This window comes from Nothobranchius furzeri, chromosome 1 (genome assembly GCF_043380555.1).
Source record: "Nothobranchius furzeri strain GRZ-AD chromosome 1, NfurGRZ-RIMD1, whole genome shotgun sequence".
Taxonomy (NCBI): domain Eukaryota; kingdom Metazoa; phylum Chordata; class Actinopteri; order Cyprinodontiformes; family Nothobranchiidae; genus Nothobranchius; species Nothobranchius furzeri.
This window is the reverse complement of record NC_091741.1, coordinates 30,726,024-30,743,958: the sequence shown is the minus strand read 5'-3', so window position 1 is coordinate 30,743,958 and position 17,935 is coordinate 30,726,024. Positions and strand designations below refer to the sequence as shown.

Below are 17,935 nucleotides of genomic sequence, written 5' to 3'. Positions count from 1 at the left end.
CCACTTTTACACTTTGGCTTTTAGACAGTGACTCGTTTTAGTGTTTTATTGTGTCATTGTTTTAATGTGTTCTTATTATTCATGTTTTCTCTGCTTTTAATTGAGATTTTATCCTTAGTTTTAGCTCCTTGTAATGGGTGTGTTTTGTTTTAGCCTGTGCAGCACTTTGGGCAGCTCCCATGCTGCATTTTAAATGTGCTATATAAATAAACTATGCTATGCTATGCTATGCTATGCTATAAATCGGAGACTAACAAAAATGTCTCTCAGCTGCTTTTTAGTCACATCCCGCCCTCACCACGCCCACTTACTGCCATAAATAGTCAATGCAAGGTGCCTTGTGGACCTCGTGCATATACATAAGCCGGCTGTTGCAGCGCTCTGCCAATGACATGGCGACCGTAGATCAAGGCAGACCAAGGAAGCGCTATTTCACAGAAGCAGAAGTTGAGGTACCTGTGGGTGAGGTGGAGAAATGAAAGGAAGTACTTTGGCAAAACAAATAAGAGAAAATCCACGGAGTGGCACAGCGTTGCTGAAGCCGTCAATGTTGTGTTCTTCAGAGAGATCTGTGGCGGATATAAAAAAAATGGTCCAATCGGGATTCAATCCCCAGACTCCCGGGTGAAAGTCACGCGCGCTAACCAGTCACCCAAACGGAGATCTCCCCTGTCCAAGTAGCCAGGGTGCATGATCAATCGGGTCACAGTGACAGGACACACACACTGTCACAGACGCATGATGTTCTGTCTCAGTCTGTCCCCCTGCTGATATTCTGCATTCCCTATTCTGCGCTTCAGGCTGTGTGTGTGTGTGTGTGCGCGCGCACATGTGTGTGAGTGTGAGTGTGCGCGCATGTGTGTGTGCGCGCGTGGGGGGTCTTGTTCTGTGTGAAAACGAAGCGGTACAAGTGATAATGCTGCTGGAATTCATAGTTGTATCTTCTCAGCAGCAGCACTGCAGGTGCTCTCCATGTCCAGCATGTGCGTAAGCAAGGTCCTTAGTCAACTTAAAGCTGCGCACATTTTTCCGCTAAGTTTTCTTTCATAAACCCCAAAGTTTACGTGGAAAGCTGCTTACGCAGTTTTCCGACCCCGTTTTGTGCGTAAGCAAGCTTGATAGATGAGGCCCCAGGACTGGTTGGTGAACACAGAAACAAACTTAAAATGAAAGTGCGTGCAACTCTTGAGACGTTTTTCAAAGTATAGTAAAGCATTCGTGTTCTGTAGATTAACAAATATAGGAAAATGTAGAAGGCTTTAATCTAAGCAGTTTATTTTACAGTTTAAGTATCACAGTGCGCATCTGTCTCAGAACCAAAATGTTGAAATGCAAAATAATCGGGACATTTAGTTTTGTAGTATTGACTTGGTTCCTTCTTGTAGGTATGTTTATGACGTGACTGTCCTGACAGCCATCCAGTCATGGTGCTGAGGTGGAGCACCCCTTCTGTCTGCAGGTCGGCTGCAGCGTGGTTTCACCTGCTGGTTTCATCACTGCTGCTGCTGCAAACGGTAAAACGTGCATCTGTTATCTGTTTGTCCATGACAACCAACTCACTGAGGAGTCATACCGTTTTCTATTAGCAGTAAATTTTGATTAAGTGAGTTGCAGATTTGTTAATATTATATTAGTGATTATTTTACAAAAAGGTTCATCGTCCCACTAATCTGCATGTGTTCTGTAGCTTGTCTCTGTCTGTGGAGTACCATCCTGCCCGCGGAGCTGCAGCTGCCCAGGAACTAAGGAGGTCCACTGTACATTCAGACACCTCACCGCCATACCCAAAACCTTTCCTAAAGGCACAGAAAGGCTGAACCTGGGGTAAGACTCAAACACTAGACTAGAAGAACCCTTTACTGTCCCTCAGTGGGGACATTTTGGTGTCAGAGCAGTAATCACATCCTCAACGGGAGCAAAGAAAGTTAAAGAAGGAGAACCTGCAGCCCTCCGGTTACGGGTCAGGCCCTTAACCCCTCTGCCACCATTACCCTTCCGTATCCCTGCAGACGCTTTAGACCTCTTGCTCCCACCTTCCCACTGCTCACTCCTGAGCAAGACCACCACAATGCACGCTTTTTGGGTAAAGAACCATGGCCACAGGAATAAGAGATTCTCTTCATAAACACTGTAGTCTCCTATGTGTCAAGCCTGTGAATAATCTTACATAAGTGTGAATGTCTGAACATGTACGTTTGTAAATTATTTTCCATTTGATCCAGTTTTTAGTTGTTTCGTCGCGCTCCTGCAGGCCCACAAGGTCAGATCTGGACTCTAATCAGACACAACTTTGTTTCCAGTCCCTCACAAAGTTTCACTTTTTCACACGTTTGCTATAAATAGAACTAATTAATAAGGGTTTTCAATGCCTTTTATGTGAACATTTATCAGATTTTTGTCATCACTTTTTCTCGTGATCAACATTCCAGCAAAATGAGAGCAAGGTCACTCGACTAACGCAACGAAATGGAGAATCCAACTGGTTGCTGCTCACGGCAGCTGAAATACGTTTACGTGACAGAACAGAATCTTACCTTTTTACCATGAAGGAGGCCCAGTAAAACAAAACAAAATCACCCCGCCGTCTTCAATGATTTTAATTTGATAACATCTGCTTTAAATCAAAAAGATAAGGACTTAGCACCCGCATGAGGTACTCCAGTCAAGCCAATGGTTTCCATGTGGATCTCTGTTTCCCAGACAGAACTTTCACCGACCTCGAACCCAACTCACTGTTTCTGCTTTGGTTTATTACCAGTGCATATTCTCCTGATGAGCAGCAGACACCAGCATGTTAGCAGCGAAGTGTGGGATGGGTTGCTTTTATTGTTTTAATTCTTCACAAGACTCAGTGCTGATTTAAATCATGTGAATTATTATCAGAAAGATTTAGAATCAAAGTTTCAGTTTACAGAAGACAACGAGTTGTGGAAACACCACAGCATGCATGAATGCTAACTTTCTAGCTCGGCAGGGCCGCGGCTGCAGGGTTTGGTTTTTACAACCACCCTCTGACCATGTTGATTAAAGTCACTGCTAAAGAGAAATAACTCTCACGGACTCTGTTTTACTGATCCACGTTAAACACATCACTGTGGATTCATGTTTTCTATGAATGCTGCAGGCAGCAGCAGCAAATTCTCGTTATGTGGACCATCAGTTAGCAGTCACCCCATACTTCAGGCAGCAGAGCTGTGGTGGAACATGAACTCAGCTGCAGGGACTTTGTGTATCATGAAGGTTAAGGTGGAAAATATTTGCTTTCAATTTGATTTTTTGCATTCAGATTAATTTATCATTGTGTAATAAACATGTCAGAAAACAAAATGCTCAGGTTGGTCTAAATCAGTGTTTCTCTATTATCTTCCATGACTCACCCAAGGGCGCCCCCAAGGGGTGGCCAGGTGTGACCATGGCCACCCCTAGAAAATTGCCCCCCCCCCCCCCCCCCCAAGGAAAAGCCAGTGTTAACAAAAGATATTAATGTTCAGTCAAACCATATATTGATCTTGTTTATTCAAGACATAATTGTAAAACAAAATAAAATATCACAATTAATGCATGAAGAAATCATCAGAATAGAAAAAATACACGTTTCTTTAATCTCCAAAGTTTTTTTTAAACACAGCAACAGGTGAATTAACCTAAAAAAATAAGTGTTTTTATTGAATTTGGGATAACATTTTAAATAGCTGAAATGTATTTTTCTAAAATATTTGTTTGTGCTTGTAAAATTTCAGTTAAATGTTTTGGATTCTTAGTTCCTTTAATTAAACACAAATTAAGATGTAATGCACCACAGACTAAATTCAACCAGAGTTACCACAAGGACCAATTTGGTGTGCCACCCTACAAATATTTCTTTGGCCCCATCTGGCCACCCCCATCAAAAATTTCTGGAGGCGCCCCTGGTCGTTGGGTGTTTCAGAGATGGTCAAAAAACTAGTAGAGAGCTGGTGGATCGCTTTGTCGCACGGTGAGGGAACAAGGACCTAATCCTGAATGTGGAAGAAACAAAAGACATGATTGTAGATTTCAAAAGAAGGAAAGGTCAAGCTTCATTTGCATCATGGGAGATGAAGTGTAGGTGGTTGAAGGATATAAATACCTCAGTGTCCACCCAGAGAAAATCCTGGACTGGAGACCATACAGTGAAGCCATCCACAAGAAGGGACATAGTAGAATGTAGTCCCTGAGGAAGCTCAAGTCCTTCAAGGTTAGCACCAGGATGCTCGGACCTGAAAAGGCTCAACGACTTGATAAAAAAAAGCGGGTTCTGTTCTGGGGACTACTGTGGAACCACTGGAGATGATAGATTCTTTATTAGACCTGTCACAACAAATCTGCAGAACAACCTCGGTTTTGAACGCAAATGCAGACACGGAACACTCACCCCCCCACTCTCAGGTATCTTCTCTGAGATGTTTCTGCTGGAACTGGAGCTGGAACTGGAAATCCACAATGCTAAATAAAACTAATGTCTCTTGCTGTCTTTGCAGTCCGGGACTTCAAATGGTGTTTTTATTTTTGGGACTCTGGTAGTTTGTCCTAAAGTAGTGGTAGCAGCCGACTGTTTCTCCTTCTCTGACGTAGAGAGCCTGAGTCATGCCCATTCTGGACCATGGGTCTCCAGAAGAACAAAAAATGAATGCAAGTCAATGGGGCTAAAACGCTGTTTTCTAATCCTGTTAGCTATGTGCCGTGGATTTCACATATGATGTCTGTGAATTTCAGACACATTTTGATGCCAAGAAAGCGCTTTTGAACAGGGGAAAAGTTATTTTAGGTTTTATATTTCCAGGACAACCAAAGCGCATCATTAAAGTGACATAATCAAACCAGACACGCTGTGTGTGTGTGTGTGTGGGGGGGGGGGGGATTCTGTGGTGATGTCATGTATGCAATGTACCGACAACTGTCATGCTAATTACGTACTTTTACAAGCTGATAAATGTCGAAGTCTGTGACTGGCGTGGTTGAAACACACATCATTACCCTTCATTTAAATTGAAGAACAACGTATGTGTGATCCAGGGCGTAAGGCAAAGCGGATTAGAAACTAACGTTGTCAGCCCCGTTGACTTACAATCATTTTTCCGTTCTTCCGGGGACCCATGAGCCGACCGGAAAGGGAGGAGACTTGGGCTCCCTGTTGTTGAGCAGAGAACCTCTCACACCAGTGGTGTTCTGCTGCAAAATAGGCGAGTGAGTAATGAATGGAGGACCTAGGTGTGGGAAACAGCCAGATGGTCCAATAGTTGCGTTCAGTCCAAAAGGTGATATTGGCGGAGGTTTTGAGACAAATGTAAAAGAAGCATTTTCTTCATTTTAAATCTCCACAACGTGTTTATAGCTAAATAATGTTAGAGCATTGTTAAAAGGCATGAAAAACAACATTTTATGCTCATTTGTTTTACAAAGCTATTTGTTATTTATTGTAGCTTTGAATTAAAAAAAGATGGACAACTCTGAGCATCCTCTTCATGACACCGTCATACAACAAGTCAGAGGCTTCTTCAGACCTGCTGTCACACAGACTGCTACAGCAGCTCCTTCCTTCCCACAGCCATCAGCATCTTTAACCCCTCCTTTAACAAACAAACATGAGATCATTGTTGTTGCTATTATTTTTATAAATAACGAGTTTCTCTATAGGGATGAAGGATATCAGTTTAGGGGAGAGCTCCATTTCTAACAGTCTGCCTTTAGAATGACACAGAAAAATGAGTGTGTCTCAGTTTGTGGAGTCAAGTTTTGGAATGGATTAAGTTCAGTCATAAATCAAAGTCCAAACATTCTACAGTTCAATAAACGATATAAAATGATGATTTTTATTAACTACAATAAGACTGAAGATCTCCAATAACTGTAATTCACTATCCACTATGTCTTTGTACAGGGGTTGATTCAGGGGTGTGTGTGTGTGTGTGTGTGTGTGTGTGTGTGTGTGTGTGTGTGTGTGTGTGTGTGTGTGTGTGTGTGTGTGTGTGTGTGTGTGTGTGTGTGTGTGTGTGTGTGTGTGTGTGTGTGTGTGTGTGTGTGTGTGTGTGTGTGTGTGTGTGTGTGTGTGTGTGTGTGTGTGTGTGTGTGTGTGTGTGTGTGTGTGTGTGTGTGTGTGTGTGTGTGTGTGTGTGTGTGTGTGTGTGTGTGTGTGTGTGTGTGTGTGTGTGTGTGTGTGTGTGTGTGTGTGTGTGTGTGTGTGTGTGTGTGTGTGTGTGTGTGTGTGTGTGTGTGTGTGTGTGTGTGTGCATATGTAAGCAAATTAGGTGCATAGGTGGGTATATATGCATGGAAGTACAACCGTGCATTTGTATACATATGTGTGTATGTCGCTTCTGTGTATATATGTATAGAGATATGTACATATGCGTATTTTGGTGTTGTACCTTTGTGCTCATGCTTAATGATGTATACATGAGTGAACACATATTAATTTATATCCGTTTGTACCTACACGGGCTTACAGAGTCTGCTAGGATGACCGCACAGGAGAAGCTCGTTTATATGTTGACTCCTAATCTGGATAGAAAGAAGTAGGATTTAATATGCTTCAACTTCATCCTACTTCATGGCAGAATGTATATAGATTTGCACCTTCATGTTCATAAAAACAACAAAAAATATAGTTTGTTGCTGCTGCCCATCAGATTGATGTACAGTTGGGTCCATTTGAACGGTCCTGACAAGCTAAAACTGGCTCGATGTTTTAACCACGGAAGATATCTTTCTATGACTTTTTTTAGCTTACTTAAGTAAATCACGTAGCTCCATGGAGCTTTTGATTCCTGACGGAAACATAAAAGGTTCTGAAGTGACTCTACCAGAGTGAGACTGGGTCTTTCTAAACAAGAGGAGACCACCCAGTAAAATGAAGGGTTTTATTCAAACTGCAAGTGTTTGGGGATTTTAGTCCCATTCAGGAACGGCCTAGCTTACGTTCAGAGAGATCCTGTTTGAACTCATAGGAGAACTGCTGTGATAAACAAAAGGCTTAGATGGAGCTGTTCAGTGAGTGGCATAGATGATAGCATGGACCACCAAACAGAAACCCACAGGCTATCTGGTCACCATCTGGCATTTCTCTGTTGCTGGATTAGGGTTCAGCAATAATAAGATGTTGAATGTTCTGAATGAGACTTCAGAGAAATGTTCCAAAAACAAGAGGTCTATACTTCTGTTCATGTGTTGGTGTCCAATCATCAGCTTTGTGAATGTCTCCTGTATGCTGAAGGACTGGAACTGGTTGTGTTAAATGCAAGAAGGATTGAAGTTCAGCTTCCAGCAGAGATATCCACTCTAACATGTGCGCATTCATGTTAATGTAAGACACTCTAGATGAAAGTGGAGTCTTTGTCATTTACAGCTAGTTGGCTGCTTTTTCGGATGGTCTGGTGGAAAAACTCTAAAACCTCCCGTATGTGCGGTTGCACTAGGAAATATGCAACTGTGTGTGATATCCAGGTGGGGCTCAGAGTAGAGCTCCTGCTTCTCCAGCAGCAGCTCTCTCTTGCACAAGAGAGGTAGTTCTATTCTACTTTCCCCATTTGTGACATCACAAAAGGGGACTTTTTGAAACGGCTTATTTTAGACACAATTTCGAAAACCAAACACTAACAGAAAAACTGATGAATGGATATTTTTTCATGTATGGAAAGTTTAAAGAGGCAATACAGACCCACATAACCACGCAAAATGATGAGCTGAGCTGGTCCGGCTCCGTCAGATCCACAGCCTCCAGGAGTTCCAGCTGGACACTCAAACCTCCCTGATTTTCCAGGAGACGTCACTTTTCCAGTCATCGGCTCCACCACCGGTCCAGTCATCAGCTCCGCTGCCGGTCCAGTCATCGCCAGGTCCTGCGCCTCCGGTTCAGTCATCGCCAGGTCCTGTGCCTCCAGTCCAGCCTGTCCAAGAGGCTCCAGTCCAGCCTGTCCAAGAGGCTCCAGTCCAGCCCTTCCAAGAGGCTCCGCCCCGGCCCAGCCTGTCCAAGAGGCTCCACCCCAGCCCAACCTTGTCCAGGAGGCTCCACTCCGGCCCAGCTAGTCCAGTCGTCAGCGCCTAGTCCGGCACCTCCAGTACAGTTGTCAGCACCTCCAGCCCAGCTGTCAGTGCCACGTCGGGCGGCGCCAGCCAAGGAAGCAGCCCCGTCTGCAGCAGCACCCCCCGTCCATGAGTCTCCGCCTGCAGCGACTCCGCCTCCACTCAAGTCGGCACCTCCCCAAGACAAGTCAGGGGCTCTGCCTCCAGTCCAGTCAACACCTCCAGCCCTGTCGACGCCTCCCCTCAAGTCGGCGCCTCGCCCCAAGTCAGCTCTTCCACTCCAGTCACCTCCTCTACTCCAATCAACTCCTTTACTCCAGTCGGCACCTTCAGCGCCTCCACTCCGGTCACCGCCTCCTGCCAAGTCAGCGGCTCTGCCTCCTGCCGAGTCAGCGACTCCCCCTGCAGCGGCTTCGCTTCCAGTCACCGCTGGCCCTGCCCTCGCCAGCCGCAAGCCTCCCAGAGCCTGTCGCCGTCTCCTCCTCTGCCCCAGACGCCGGCCCTCCAGAGCCCGTCGTCGTCTCCTGTGCGCCAGACGCAGGCCACCCAGACTCCGGCCCTGCTTCCTGTGCTTCAGACGCAGGGCCCTTAGACTCCGTCTTGGCCTGCGTTGGGCATCCGGTGCCGCCCTTTAGAGGGGGGATGGGGGTTATGTCACACTCCGTCCTGTCTCCCCGTTCTGTTCAGTCATGTGTCCCTGTTAATGGCTCCCACCTGCCTCTCGTCACCCAATCACCCAAGCTCCCAGCTCCTCATGCATTTAAACCCTCTCAGTTCTGTGTGTCTTGTCGGTTCATTGTTTCCATGTCCTGCGTGCGTTCATCATTAAAGACTTTTTACATGTTCCAGTTTGTCTGCCTGCCTGCTTCCTCCCCAGCATTTGGATCCTCACAACCGCTCAGCTCACCTGCACCGTGACACAGCCAAAGAAGGCTGGGATAAAGATAAACTATGTTCATTTTGTTTCTCCTTTACCTGAAGGGTCAAAGGTTATACATGTCTGTTTTTCTTCCTCCAGTGTTTTCCATTTGTTTCCATGATCTTGTTACCTTAACCATCCCTGAGTGGAAGGAAATATTTAGCTCTCCCTCTTTCTCTGACTCTGAGTCTTTTTTTGGTTTCTGTTTCTTGCAGTTACAACAGCCTGACTGAGGTGGAGAGGTCAGAGTTCAGGTCCCTACGGCAACTGGAAATGCTCATGCTGCATGGAAACGACATTAGAACGATCCAGTCTGGGGCGTTCTACAGCCTCAGGTCACTGCAGGTAGTGTGTGTGTGTGTGTGTGTGTGTGTGTGTGTGTGTGTGTGTGTGTGTGTGTGTGTGTGTGTGTGTGTGTGTGTGTGTGTGTGTGTGTGTGTGTGTGTGTGTGTGTGTGTGTGTACTCATCTATAAATCAAAGTGAGGACCAATGACAAGCTTTTTACCTGCAAACTGAGGATATTTTGCTGGTCCTCACTTTGTTACACTGTCACAGAGCTGTACTCGTTAGTTTTAGAGATATGGTGTGAATTAAGTTTTAGTTAAGGTTAGGAATAGACTGGTTAGGGTTAGGGTTAGGCACAATCCAGTCACTAAAATGAATGGAAGTCAACGGCGGTCCTCACAACGGCTGCTAGACGAGAATGTGTGTGCGTGTGTGTGTGTGTGTGTGTGTTCAAATCACCTTTTGATTTAATTTAATAAAACCTAGATTTTAGTGTACAAACGTGCCAAATTTCAGCTTCATGTTTTTGTTCATCTTTGCATGATTGCTTTTTGTCTGATCAGATTTTTTAGGAGAGGCAAACAAAGCAAAGATCTCAAATCGATCCTTTCTTCACATCTGCATCAGAATCTTTGCTGCAGCATTCCGATAAAAGCATCAGGTTAAAATCCAGGTTCTGGCTCATGCAGACTGTAGCACGGGGGAGGCGGCCTATTTATTAGGACACTTATTTGGCTTCATTCAGAAACAACTTAATGATAAATGAGCCACTAATGAGACCGGCTCACAAGACTGCACACGGTCCATTTCAGAAACAGAACCAGGGCTATTCTTCTCCACCTGTTACCGGTTTTCTGCAGTAATATCGGGTCTTTGATGACTTCCATACGTTTCCAGTCACCAACTGAATTAGATTCTGATCAGAACATTTGTAGAGAACCGAAATGTGACTAATTCTGTCCAGCTGCTCGGCGTTGAGATTGTTTATGAGTTTATAAACTGAGTTTTGTTCCAGTCATTGTGATTTTTTGGTTTTATTGTTCAGTAAAAGTCAGAATAACTCCACCTTTAACCAGATCCTGAAGCTGAGCTACAACAAGCTCACGGCGGTGAATCCTGGCCTGTTTGAGGGTCTGGTTGGTTTGATCCGTCTCCACCTGGACCACAACCTCATAGGTTTCATAGAGCCCTACTCTTTTTCTGGTCTGACCTCACTGAAGCTCCTCCAGCTGGAGGGGAACCTCCTCAAAGAGATCCATCCTCATACCTTCATCACAGTGTCAGCACTGGGCAGCTTCTGGACCTCTGGGCTCAAGTAAGAAGCAGTAACTTTAGCTCAGAGATGATCCCAGTTGTCATCAACCACTTACTGAAGAAAGCATTCTGATGTGTTTGTCTTAGACACCTTCACCTGTCAGACAACTTGCTGGAGGTGCTTCCTGCCACGTCGTTAAAGACAGCTCCAAGGCTCGAGCTCCTGACGCTCCACGGTAACCCCTGGAACTGTGACTGTCAGCTCCACTGGTTGGTGCGATGGAGTGCTGCACACGATGGTACGGATTCCATGATTTAATCTCAGCAAACACAATATTCTTGCATTATTATCACAATGGGAAGTTTTGTCCTCCTGCTGGGTGTCCAGCAGATGTCTAGAGAAATGTCGCCCTCTAGTGGTTAGAGACACAACAGCATTTCACACTCAGATGAACTTTATTAACCTTTCGGGACATTTTGTTTTCCGGCAGTAACTCATCAAACAGTAATCAGGAGGTTAAAAAGGAAAAGAGAGAGAGAAACAGAAATTATCACTATATCTAGAGGATGATAATAATATAGAGACATTGGTTGATAATGATGTCAGTGCTTAAGGGAAGTGTGTTTTTGTGTAACATGATAAATAATTACTGTCTTTCATGTTGTAGATGCAGCAGGATGTGAAGGTTTGGGCAGCCTTGTTAATCTTCATGATAAAACTCTGACTTAAACATTTAGGACACACACACACACACACACACACACACACACACACATGTGAAACGAAGTTTCTAGGATTTACAGAAAGGGTGCAATAATTGTTTGAACAAAATTAGGTGCATAAATGTGGGCACCACAAAAATAAATGAGCTCAATATTTAGTAGATCCTCCTTTTGCAGAAATAACTCTAAATGCCTCCTACAGTTTCCAGTGAGAGTCTGGATTCTGGTTGAAGGTACGTTGGACCATTCTTCTTTACAAAACATCTCTAGTTCATTCAGGTTTGATGCTTCTGAGCATGGACAGCTCTCTCTAACTCACACCACAGATTTTCAATAATACTCAGGTCTGGTGACTGAGATGGCCGTTCCAGAACGTTCTACTTGTTCCTCTGCATGAAGGCCTCTGTAGATGTTTATCAGTGTTTAGGGTGGTTGTCTTGTAAGATCCAGCCCCGGTGCAGCTTCAGCTTTGCCACTGATTCCTGGACATTGGTCTCCAGAATCTGCTGATATTGAGTGGAATCCATGCGTCCCTCAGCTTTAACCAGATTCCCAGTCCCTGCACTGGCCACACAGCCCACAGCATGATGGAACCACCACCATGCTTTACTGTAGGTAGCAGGTGTCTTTCTTGGAATGCTGTTATTTTGCCTCCATGCATAACGCTCCTTGTTCTGCCCAAATAACTCAGTTTAAGTTTCATCAGTCCACAGCACCTAATTCCAGAATGAAGCTGGCTTGTCCAGATGTGCTTCAGCAAACCTCAAGCAGCTGTTTGTGCTGTGGGTGGAGAAAAGGCTTCCTCTGCATCACTCCCACATGCAGCATCTCCTTGTGTAAAGTGCGCTGTATAGCTGAACGACGCACAGTGACTCCATCTGCAGCAACATGATGTTGTAGGCCTTTGGTGATGGTCTGTGGGTGACTCTGATTGTTCTACCATTCTTCGCTGCTGTTCATCTGAGATGTTTCTTGGTCTGCCACTTGGAGCCTTAACTTGAAGTGTACCGGTGGTCTTCCACTTCCTCAACATGTTCCTAACTGTGGAAACTGACAGCTGAAATCTCTGAGACAGCTTCCTGTTTCCTTCCCTTAAACCACGTGTCAGACACGAGGCCCACGGGCCAGATGTGGCCCGTGGAGCATTTTTATGTGGCCCGCAAGATAAATATCAAAAATATATTAAAACTGGCCCACTGGCCGATTTTACCGCAAAGACTACAACTCCCACGATGCTTTGCAGCATTAGCGCGAAGCCGAAGCGCCCCCTCCTTTGTGTTTTTTCAGCGTCTGCTGCCGGTGTCTGCAGCTCCGCTGTCTCGGACAAACTAAACACTCCTCTCACTCAGCGCCGAGTTCACTCAGCTGTTTTCCGACGTTGAAGCCCAGAAACGGAGATTCTAGCCGCTCAGTAATGTGTTCACGACTGAAAGAGAAAGTTTTCCAACTAACTTCCAGACAGAGCCGATATAACTCCAGTGAGCAGCGACACGCTCAAACCAGCACGGCTCTGTGGTTGTGTTTCCTCCCCGACACACAACAACGTGGTCAAGCTGCTCAGACATGTTCATCAGCACAAACCTATGTGAGCACCTGTTGTCATCTAATGTTGTCGTTATTATGATGAAGATGAACAAAACAACAGGAGTCTCCTCCTCAGCTCAGATCAACCCCATGATGCAGGTATCTGGCTGGAACAGGTGAGCATCACAGTAAACCAGTGGAGCAAACTGAGCTTTAAATATGTTGGTTTGATGCTCTTTTTCTGCTCCAAAACATGAAAGTTAACAGGTGAGATGTTGCATTTTCATTTAAGATAAAATGATATTTTTATTTTGTTGTTGGCCCGTGAGAAAAGATTTAACCTACAGTAAACAGGAAGTGGAAAGGCTGCAGATAGATGAATAGAATAGAAAATCCCTTTATTGTTCCTCAGTGGGGAAAGCTAGACGTCACAGCAGCGATGACACGTATTACAGGAGAACAAAAGGAGAATAAAAAATAAGAAAAATGAATAAACAAGAAAACATAAATCCTGAATAGATTTTTAAAATGCTGATTATACCACAAGTAATGAATACCACTGATGCCTTTTATTTAAAACTGACTTGCTCGTGTGTAATTTGGTTATTCCACATTCAGTGTTAATGCAAAAATATGTTTGTCTCCAAATTAAAAGGATCAAAATTGCATAAATGTTGATAAAGAAAATGTGCAAATTTGCCGTCACTTTTTCAAAAAATATTAAGTTTGGCCCTCGACTCCGTCCCAGAGTTTCATTTCGGCCCCGTGTGAGTTTGAGTTTGACACCCCTGCCCTAAACCACGATGGTGAACCATCTTTGTTTTCAGCTCATGTGAGAGTTGTTCTGAGACCCTCATGTTGCTGCTCTTCAAAGAGGAGGGAATGTTAGAATCGGCCCCCTTAAATACTCTTTCTCATAACTGGATTCACCTGAGTACGGAGGTCAAGGGTCACTGAGCTTACCAAACCGATTTAGAGTTACAATAATTTGTTCTGAAGGTTTTTGAATCAATAAAATGACAACAGTGTCCAAATGTATGCACCTGCCTCCTTTTGTTTAAACCATTATTGCACACTTTCTGTAAATCCTATAAACTTTGTTTCACTTCTCAAACATCACTGTGTGTGACTTCTATATGTTATATTTAACTGAAATTCTTCATCGTAACAAGCAACGATTTATGCAGGAAAATCGTGAAGATTAACAAGGCTTCTCAAACTTTCGTATCCCAGTGTATCTTCTTGACTGGACCCTGGAGTTGTTTTTGAGTTAATGGTTACATGTGATGAGCTAGCAGCTGATCTGAGTGCAGCCAAGACTAAAATGTTTTGCTGCCATCTTAAAATACTGCCTGTCTCCCAAATGTCATGACGGTTCATGCTGATATTATTTTATTAACATTTACATTGCTGTCACTAATAGACTGTGTGGTTGTTTTAGCAGAAATATTAAGGTATTTCTGCAGACTTGACACCTGGATGCATCAGAAATATGCTGCTGATGGGAATGTTTATGTTTATAAATAAACAGAGAATTCCATGTAAATAGCTGTATTGCAAAGTATATTTTATAAAGAAAACCACAGTGAAATTTAAAAGACTGGGGCTGGTATTGAGATGTCACCACCACACAACTGCATTTAGACCAGCTGTTAAGCTCCTGAATTTACACAGAAACACACTTTAGGAGTTTTTAAAATCATTTTATAAATATGGTAAATAACCTTTATTTGATATAGGGTCCTAGATGGTCCTAGCAGCCCTCTGATTACTGGACAAACTACTCTACCTGCTGAGCTACTGCTGCCCCTGCATATAGACTGTTAAAAAAAATAAAGGGAACACACAAATAAGACATCTTAGATGCACACTTGTGGCCTGCAGAAGGTCATGTTGCAGGGCTCTGACAGTGCTACTCCTGTTCCTCCTTGCGCAAAGGCAGAGGTGGCGGTCCTGATGCTGGGTTGTTGCCCTTCTATGGCTTCCTCCATGACTCCTGGTAGCACCTCCATGTTAATGATTCATGTATTAATACAATCTAAGTAGACCATCTTCAGCCTTGTGACCAAAGAGTTTGCTTCATTCAGATTGTTTCCTCCTTTAGTTCTTTCAAAGCACATTTGCCACACCTTCCCAGACCTCTCTGATCAGCTCCATATGCTAGCTGTCAGTGAATTCAGTAAAGTCGACGCTATTTCATCATCTTTAAATCCCAATTCCTCCCAAAACAACTAGAAATTATATCTATATATCCGTCCACGAAAATAAATAATCAATGACGAACAAGAGTCTGCTTCTTGACCTGCAGAAAAGGGACTCACAACAATACAGGAGCAAGCTGTCACTGCATCAACTTGATGAAGACATGTAAAATCAACATTTTTTTACTGAACAATCACACGATAATAAATCACAGTGCAGTTAGTGCCAACCACAGCCTTAAGACATGTGTTGAACGTGCAGAAGTCCATACTTATGGGAGCACCATGTGAGCACCTGTGTGCATACACGGGCGTGTATATGGAAGGTTTCTCTATAGGAGCATCCAATAGAGAGTGTGAGTGGCCATAGATCTGCCCCTCCAAAGATGCATAAGAAATGGAGGGAGCTCCAAGTCCCAGAGATCCAGAAGCTGCCCCAGAACACAGGGACCCCATGGAAACCGCAACCAGAAAAGCCCCTGCCCCCCTCGAGAGGTGCAGAGGATCGCCTCGGGGAGCCACAACCAGCAGCCGGCAGAGTCCTGGGAGATATCAGCGGCAAGCCCACAGGCCTCCCACCCCCCAGCCGGCCGAGCCTGGGACTCAGGGGTGACCACCTCCACCGGGGACCCAGCAGAGCCCAGGGACCCAGATCCCACCAGGCAGCCACCGGAATTGATCAGGCAGATGCCAAAAATCTTAAACCCCCTTACCCGGTAGCCACGGACACTCAGGCAGACCAAGGCACCACACTCCACACCAGGTGTGGCAGGGAGAGGGGAGACGAAGATGTATATCATCAAAAGAAGTCCCAGGAGAAGGGAGGAGTCAAAGGCCCCACTTGACATATACAGTCATACACAGACACAGTCACACACTCCCTCCCTCATGCTCACACATACACATACAACCTAAGACTTACAAAAATGCACGCCGGACACCCACTCATGCTCCCCATACACACCCTATTCCCTCTGGTCCCGGTAATGCGACACATGGGGTACAACCATTACCGTTTCCCAGAGCCCGACCCTTTCTGCTGGGGTGCTAATGGGCAGGCTCCCCCGCCCAACGCTGAGCAAAACAACCCACCACCCCAGACCCCAACCAGATGGCCAGATCTCCCTCCTAGCCTCCAGCCCCGGGAAGCCAAGTGACAACAGAGGTGTGCTAAACCCCCTAGTCTCCCTCTGCCTGCTCCAATATAGTGTTAGTGCGTGTTGATGAGGTATATTCCATGGCTGTGGTGAGCGGGCAGTGCGGGCATCAACTGGCCTATGCCAGCTGATGCCACCACACTACCCCACTTGCACCCACAGCCCTCAGTGTCTAAGTACAGTTTAAAATTGGAAGTGGGCACCGGCACTCGGGATGAGGCTGAAAAATCCCCCTACCAAACACTGTTGAATGTGCTCACTCCCAAGGCCCTAAGTGTGTATTTGTGTGGAATGTCGTTGGTGGAAGTGTATAAGATGCAAATAAAATTTGGGGGGCAGGTTGCCACAGGAATGCGGAAATGGGGTCCATACCCGCACCCCCTGACTTGTCCACCCCCCAAGGTCCTATGTGCATGATTGTGTGATGATGGGAGGGAGCAGGAGGAGAAAAATGTGTGAGAATGGGGAGGAATGGCTGGTTGGACTTAAGCCCTCCAGGGAGCCAGCTTCCCCACTGGCCCCAATAGGCACCTCTGTTGCCAAAATGCCACCCAGGGCATGCCAGGGCCGAAAGCAGCAGCATCACAGAGCCTCACAGACTCTGAGGGCACCAACCCAGCCCCACCCCAGCAGAATATTTACTCCCATCCCTGCATTTGCACAACTTCCATAATATAAAAGACATGGGACATCCAGGTAAGGTTGGGTTCTCCCCCTCCTGGACATCCCCCTCCCCTGTGATGTAACAGCAGAGGAGCCAAAGTCTACCCGAGGCCCCTGAGCCCGGGCCAGGCACTGCAGCATGTTCCTGCCTTCTTCCCGGCAGCATACATGTCAGGACCCGACCCCCAAGGCCCCCGGTCAGATCCCCACACGGGGCTGGCCACCCCCACACCCCAAGCCCCCAGACCCGCCCAGGGGCAATGCAGCTGCCAGGCAGTGACCCATGGCCTCCGCCAAGACCTCCAAGGGGCCCCACTCACAACTGCCAGTAGTCCACCCCCCGAGGCAACTGCCCCCCAGTTCCAGACCTCCCCAGTGAACCCATCTCCAGGGAACATCCAGATACTCCAAACTCAGACCCTCCACCCCCCCACCCCCCACCCACATCTTCCTGCAGGACAATATCAATGGTCCCCCATCATCGCTATGTGATGGAACCGATCAAAGGAGCCCAGAGAGATTGATTTGAAGTGGAAGCAGAGGCTAAATCAAGTGTAATATGATCTAACAAAAGATTTCTATACTGGTTAATGCAGAGAGTTTCTCTATTTTTCCAATTCAAGAGGATAGTTTTCTTAGCGATGCAAACTACGTGAACCAAAGATGTTTCAATTGGGACATCATCCAGGTTTCCCAGTAAACAAAGAGAGGGGGAAGTTGGGATATGACATTTCAGACACTTTGACAGGTCTTCACATACTCTACCCCAAAATTCCTGGACAGGTGGACAGGACCACAGTGCATGGATGTAATTGTCAGGAATGTTGTTTGTGCAGTGCAAACCCCATCCTGAACATCCGATGACCTGTATAGTGTATTCTGTGTAGAATTTTGTACAGAATTAGTTGTAAATTGGAGTGTCTGATCATTTTAAAAGTTTTTAAACAAGTTTGGGACCAGAAGTTCTGGTCAAAGCTGACTGATAGATCCACCTCCAATTTTCTATAGGGATTGCTATTCTATTATCTATTTTGGACAGTGTCTTATAAACTTTAGACAGTAGTTTTGTCATGAACAGAACTCAGAAGACCCGTAATGACGCCAAACACAGTAAAAGTATATTAAAAAAATCTTTTATTTTTTGTGGAGTTACCAGAGGAGGGCGAGG

The 17,935-nt window shown here is 45.4% G+C and overlaps 1 protein-coding gene across 3 annotated transcripts in view; it reads left to right on the top strand.

The window, feature by feature from the left end:
- The window catches only part of si:ch211-159i8.4 (matrix-remodeling-associated protein 5), a 56,755-nt gene that overhangs the window by 17,815 nt on the left and 21,005 nt on the right, over positions 1 to 17,935 (top strand). For all 3 annotated transcript variants that reach the window (XM_015955357.3, XM_015955279.3, XM_070551813.1), the window contains exons 2-6: positions 1,386 to 1,514; positions 1,688 to 1,824; positions 9,175 to 9,304; positions 10,322 to 10,560; positions 10,647 to 10,798. In XM_015955357.3, the coding sequence (XP_015810843.3) occupies positions 1,425 to 1,514; positions 1,688 to 1,824; positions 9,175 to 9,304; positions 10,322 to 10,560; positions 10,647 to 10,798 (748 nt within the window). In that variant the 5' untranslated portion in view covers positions 1,386 to 1,424. The remainder of the gene's footprint in view (positions 1 to 1,385; positions 1,515 to 1,687; positions 1,825 to 9,174; positions 9,305 to 10,321; positions 10,561 to 10,646; positions 10,799 to 17,935) is intronic.